At 35.4% G+C, this 5,957-nt stretch overlaps 1 protein-coding gene across 1 annotated transcript; it reads left to right on the forward strand.

Annotated features, from left to right (window-relative positions):
• The first annotated feature begins 394 nt into the window (after window positions 1–394).
• On the forward strand, window positions 395–4,031 carry LOC145058985 (metal transporter Nramp7.2-like). The gene is made up of 13 exons (XM_079006853.1): window positions 395–583; window positions 774–864; window positions 949–989; window positions 1,077–1,155; window positions 1,235–1,339; window positions 1,465–1,574; window positions 2,107–2,288; window positions 2,379–2,448; window positions 2,594–2,767; window positions 2,864–2,968; window positions 3,083–3,214; window positions 3,304–3,399; window positions 3,478–4,031. The coding sequence occupies exons 1-13, from the start codon at window positions 461–463 to the stop codon at window positions 3,811–3,813; spliced, it is 1,644 nt and encodes a 547-aa protein (XP_078862979.1). The 5' UTR covers window positions 395–460; the 3' UTR covers window positions 3,814–4,031.
• Window positions 4,032–5,957: the final 1,926 nt, after the last annotated feature.

The following is a 5,957-nucleotide window of genomic DNA, read 5'->3' on the forward strand; positions in this document are numbered from 1 at the left end:
AATTTATGCTTGTTTTAATAGGAAAACTTTCATCAGGTAATTTCCAAGTTTACCTTCTCATATATCAAAAGGTTGTGAAGTACAGTTGAAAATAATTTATAGACTACAAAGTTGGATCATACAACACAAAATACCATCTACCCGTAAACCACCTAAAATCCAAATAATAAAATTACAAAACCTAACCCAAGTATGAGTCCATCTTTTTGTTCAATTATAGGCCAAAATTCCAAGAATATATAAGAAAACATGTATGAGGTCATAGACTGCTTTGAGACGGCATTGGTCTGTATTTTAGCCATGTGTCTTTACAAATTAGGGGCATATATTAATCCAAAACTACTGTAACTGTTCAAACTCCTGTATAAATAACACTTACAATTGAAAGCTTTAGTCACCAGTATTCATTGACACTCCATTGTCAAAGACAGGTTTATTTAAACACCATATATACGATCCAATGTCAGGCCGGATGCAACATGAACCACGAGTGAACCGCATTTCAGCTATTGATCAGAGTGGAAATGCATCTCCAGTTGTTCATAGCAAAGACTATGATCATCAAGAGATCATCGCTACGCAGGTTCATCATGCATAATTTATCTTTTTCCATTTTTTACGCAGAATATAAGCAGATTTAATTTCAACTTTTTAGCTAGTAAAACATTTAATAGAGAGGGTGATTATGCTCATGTTTAAAGCTGGTACAAAAATGGCTAAGAATTCGTATTTTTGACCAGTGTAATTTCAATTCTTTTCTTATTCTTGTAAAGGATAATCTTCAGAAGCCTGGATGGAAAGCTTTCCTATCGTTTGTTGGTCCTGGTTTCCTAGTTTCATTGGCTTATCTTGATCCTGGGAACTGTATGTCTTCATCTTGATCTCTTGATAACTCACTGTGCATTATCTTAATTGATCCCCACAAACTCATGAATATTTTGTATGCAGTGGAAACCGATTTACAAGCAGGAGCAAACCACAGATACGAGGTAAATGTTCATGCCAGGAACACCCATTGCTATAGTATAGAGAAACGCCCTTCAGTTTGATCACTGAATACCATTTTTTGTTTTCAGCTACTTTGGGTGATTTTAATTGGGTTAATCTTTGCACTTGTGATTCAATCTCTTGCTGCAAATTTAGGAGTATGCACGGGTAAGATACTGACACTTACTTATTGAGAAATTATTAAAATATACATATGCCAAGATATTACTGAATTTTTTGTTTTCAGGGAAGCATCTATCAGAGGTATGCAAGGCTGAATACCCAATATTTGTCAAGTATTGCCTTTGGCTGCTTGCTGAAATCGCAGTCATTGCAGCGGATATTCCCGAAGGTAAATTTTGAACTTATCTATGAATATTATTTTATTGATTATAAAACTATGATGATGAATCATAATTTGTTTCATTATATATCTTCTACTCAACTTTTTCTATTAAATTGTGATAATGTTGACAGTGATTGGGACGGCTTTTGCGTTGAATATCTTATTTAAGATTCCAGTTTGGGTTGGGGTTCTTCTCACTGGTTTTAGCACCCTCCTATTTCTTGGCATTCAAAGATATGGTGTAAGTTTATTTATTTATTTATTTATTTTTATTAATTATTACACAGCCTGCAAAAATGGAATAATTTTATTTAATGAAGGGCCTCAATTGAAGAAAAAAGGTTTTAGAAGTGTCACGCTCACGCCTTAGTATAAAAACGAACAGTAGCTTTCTCCAATTAGTTATTAATTTTTTAGTTTTTGTTTTTATTTGAAGGGTAGACTATATATCCCAAGGTCGAAGCTTGTCACATTCCATTTTGGATTGTTTAAATTTAATGGTGTCATCACTAATTAACCATCTTGATGATGGTTATTTCTAGAGTTTATTTCAAGATTTTCTGAAATCTGTGTACAATTATAATTAATTAAGAACTTCATTTACTATTTGAATAGTTTATTTACTTGGAACCTAGCTAGCAATCCAAATTTTTGTAGAATTTGTTGAAATACATAATGCCGACAACCGTCAACCACAAGTAGTTTCCAGTATATTAATTTAATCTACACATGCATGGGACTCTAAACTTTAATATACATGCACACACATATAGGTGAGGAAGCTTGAAGTATTGATAGCCCTTCTAGTTTTGGTTATGGCTGGTTGTTTCTTTGGAGAAATGAGCTATGTGAAGCCACCAGCTGCTGATTTACTAAAGGGAATGTTCATTCCAAAACTTGGTGGCCGAGGTGCTACTGGTGATGCCATTGCACTACTCGGTGCACTAGTTATGCCGTATGATCCCACTTCCCTTTAACTCATCTTTATGGTCTTCCCTAGAAAAAGTTTTAGGGTTTTTAACAGGTATTTTCCTCTTTACAACAGGCATAATCTCTTTCTTCATTCTGCTCTTGTTCTCTCCCGAAAGATACCAAATTCAGTTCAAGGCGTCAATGTAAGTCCTTTCATGAACAAGTACGCTCATATATAAAAATGTAGACCTCAAAGATTAAACAAAATAACTCCTCTGCAAAAATAATCTAACATCAGAAGTCTAATTCTACTGGATGTGTCTTTATGGATGATATTTTGTACTACAGAATGCATGCAGATATTTCCTCATAGAAAGTGGCATTGCTCTCTTTATCGCATTTTTGATCAATGTCTCAATTATCGCTGTTTCTGGCACCGTTTGCTCAGCTGAGAACATGCCAAGTGACGCCTTGGAGCGCTGCAATGATCTTAGCCTTGACTCTGCTTCGTTTCTTCTTAGAGTATGATGAGTTCTATATGATGTCAATCTTGCGTGTCACTGTTATTAAAAGAAACTCAATAGAATTTCATAACCCCCTATTTTAATTACTACACAGAATGTTTTAGGGAAGTCCAGCTCCACTCTTTATGCAATTGCACTACTAGCCTCCGGTCAGAGTTCAACCATCACAGGCACTTATGCAGGACAATTTATAATGCAGGTTAATTAGGAACTTTACATTACAATATGCGATTACCAATGTCATTTCACTTTTAACTTTATCTTTCCAATAAATAAAGTGTGAGTACTGACTATGTGCTGCATGCTATTATAGGGTTTCTTGGAATTAAAGATGAGGAAATGGCTTAGAAACTTGATAACAAGATGCATAGCCATCACCCCAAGTTTAATAGTTTCGATCATTGGTGGATCTTCTGGAGCTGGAAGACTAATCATCATAGCATCGGTTAGTATCTCTGTTTTTGTAGTATGACATTACAAATTTACTTCCAAGCTTCTTAAGATTGAGTTTGCATAATTAATGATCTTTGGCAGATGATATTGTCATTTGAACTTCCATTTGCCCTCATTCCACTCCTCAAGTTCAGTAGCACGACAACAAAAATGGGTCCATACAAAAATTCAATGATTGTAAGTTAGCAATTATCAGTATGATATGAATTCGGGGTAGCTAAAGTTCAAAGAAGATAATTCTTTTTCCTTGTGCAGATAATCGTCTTCTCATGGGTGGTAGGACTTGGGATTATCGGAATCAATATTTATTACCTGAGCACTTCATTTGTCAATTGGCTAATTCATAGCAGTTTGCCTAGAGTTGCCAACGTGTTCATTGGCATAATAGTGTTCCCTGTCATGGCCATCTATGTTATATCAGTGCTCTACCTTATGCTTCGTAAAGATGTTGTTGTCACCTTTGTCGAACCAACTAAATTTGATCCCACCACACAAGTCAGCATGGAAAGAGGGGAAAATGGTGCTGATAGAGCAGTTGAGTTGAGTAATGCTCCTTATAGAGAGGATCTTGCTGATATACAATTCCCATGATAGTGCAATTGAAGTGCCTTTTGTGAATTCTGAACTCTCTGTTATCTAGCCTTAAGATAGTCTTTGTGGTTATAGATCGTTGTAGTTTCAGTATTTTGGTGGGAGCAGATATGGTTACATGAAACCATGCCTATGAATTCTCATAGAAGTTTGATGTGCCTATGCTTGTATGCCTACTGAGTTTTATAGTATTATTATAATCATATATTTCTCTTTGTTAAGAGTTGAAATGATTTTTAGCTTATACATAATTCTACAAGCACATTTATAAGGTTCTCCAAAAAACTTATCTGCAGGAATTCTGTTCTAACACTACGTACATGAAACAGTGAGTAGAGGACTAATCAGCGACAGAATCCATCCTTTAGTGTATCAGCCTTGTTTAGAGTTTAGTGACGGATATCGATGGAACATTAAAGAGGTATGACAGTTTTTGCAGCGGAAGTTCTGTCGAAAAGATCATATACTTGACAAAATAAACTAAAATACGAACTAAAAGTGAGACACAACTGCGACAGATTGTAGTTATCTGTGTTATGTCTCTAGTTTCTGTCGCTAATTTGGTTAATAGGACTGTTGTAAATCCATTGATCCATGCTTGCGACACTACAAGTGGGACTAGATGTAGTGGGACTAGAAGTGAGGGTTGCTATTCCGGTCAGCTTGTTAGACACCAATTGCTTAATATCATAATTTTAATTATATTTTATTTATAAAATAGAAATAGAGTAACACTAGTGTTATTTTGTGTTCGAATTATTAATGTACATGTAATGTTAAGCGATAAAATGGCATAAACAGAGTCGAAAGGGAATTCTGCGGTAATCAAGGTAAAACGGGGGAAGCGGGGATAACTCACCCATGGGTGGGGGACACCTTCTATAACCTACTTGGCCCGATTGACATCCCTAGATATAACACGGTGACAAGCTTTTGGTGACACATTAAATCCAGAGACACAGACCTAGGGGTTGTCCATGGTGGCACCGACAACCCCTGACTTTTTCGGCCGCTGCAGAAAATTTTCGAAAATTTAAATTTTCTACTACCGTACAACCCGTGACTTTTCCGTGCACCCCCTACTGTGAAATCCTACGTCTGCCCCTATTAAATCCTCCTTATTATATTGTATATAGTAACTTTTGGTTTAATTTACAGATTATTTTGATTTTTGCAACAAAAATTCCATCACTAAAAACTAAGCTTGTCGCTCCCTATATAATTTTTATCACTACCTTTGGCAATTTCTACAATTTTTTGGAATATTAGGAAATAGCGACGCTCTAATCTATTGTACATTTGTCGCTATAAATATGAATTTCCAAAAATATGCACCTTATAGGAGAGGAGAATGTTTATTCTATGCAAAAAGAAAATGGTAGAACCTAAATTCCGTTGATTATCTCCTATGTATTCTTTTTAATTATACCGAGATATTCAAAAGATACTCACACATCCCCTAAAGTTAGAACATGTTAATTTTAACTGCCAACTTGCAATATATCGGAATAGTTTCTTTTTAAGGGATTTCGTAGATATGTCTGAGTAGTTGTGTTGTACTAATAAGTCAAACACAACCATTTAGAGCTTGAATTCGATAACTATAATGGAAGGCATTCTAGAAAAATTGTGTACATGTGACATGTCTTTTGTTAATCAAGATTTGTCGCTAACCTACAGATAACTGGATTACTAGAAAAATGTGTATATGTGACATGTCTTTTGTTAAACAAGATTTGTTGCTAACCTACATACCATTGTCAATGGAATAGTTTCAGAATTTTCTCACCAGTAGAATGACGAAACTTGGACAACATGTTGACTTTCGGAGTGTGATCTTCTCTTTAATCTTGTATATCAATTTCTTCATCATAATCCAAAAGTCAAGGTATATGATGTCAACTACGGCCAACCTTAAGTATGGTTCAATCTATGGTGTGCAAGAAAGTTTGTGGTGATTAAGTAAAAGTTTTTGGTTACCAAGTCAAGGTTTTCCATGCTCGGGACACCATAACTGTAACACCCTGTTTCAAATCATTTCATAATATAGGGTTGTGACCCGAAGACCAGTTATCATAAGGCTTTGGGCCTTGGGGAAAGAGAGATTTAGACCCCCTATGGATGTGGGTAATGTACATTAGCTG

This window comes from Lactuca serriola, chromosome 6 (genome assembly GCF_051521515.1).
Source record: "Lactuca serriola cultivar US96UC23 chromosome 6, Lser_US96UC23_V15, whole genome shotgun sequence".
Taxonomy (NCBI): Eukaryota; Viridiplantae; Streptophyta; class Magnoliopsida; order Asterales; family Asteraceae; genus Lactuca; species Lactuca serriola.

What these genes read in the sequence shown, in the direction of transcription:
- LOC145058985 (XM_079006853.1), top strand. Translation starts at nt 461, where the DNA reads ATGTCAGGCCGGATGCAACATGAACCACGAGTGAACCGCATTTCAGCT. An exon ending in TTATCTTGATCCTGGGAACT is followed by an intron (nt 865 to 948) that starts GTATGTCTTCAT and finishes TTTTGTATGCAG; the next exon opens with TGGAAACCGATTTACAAGCA. An exon ending in GACTAATCATCATAGCATCG is followed by an intron (nt 3,215 to 3,303) that starts GTTAGTATCTCT and finishes GATCTTTGGCAG; the next exon opens with ATGATATTGTCATTTGAACT.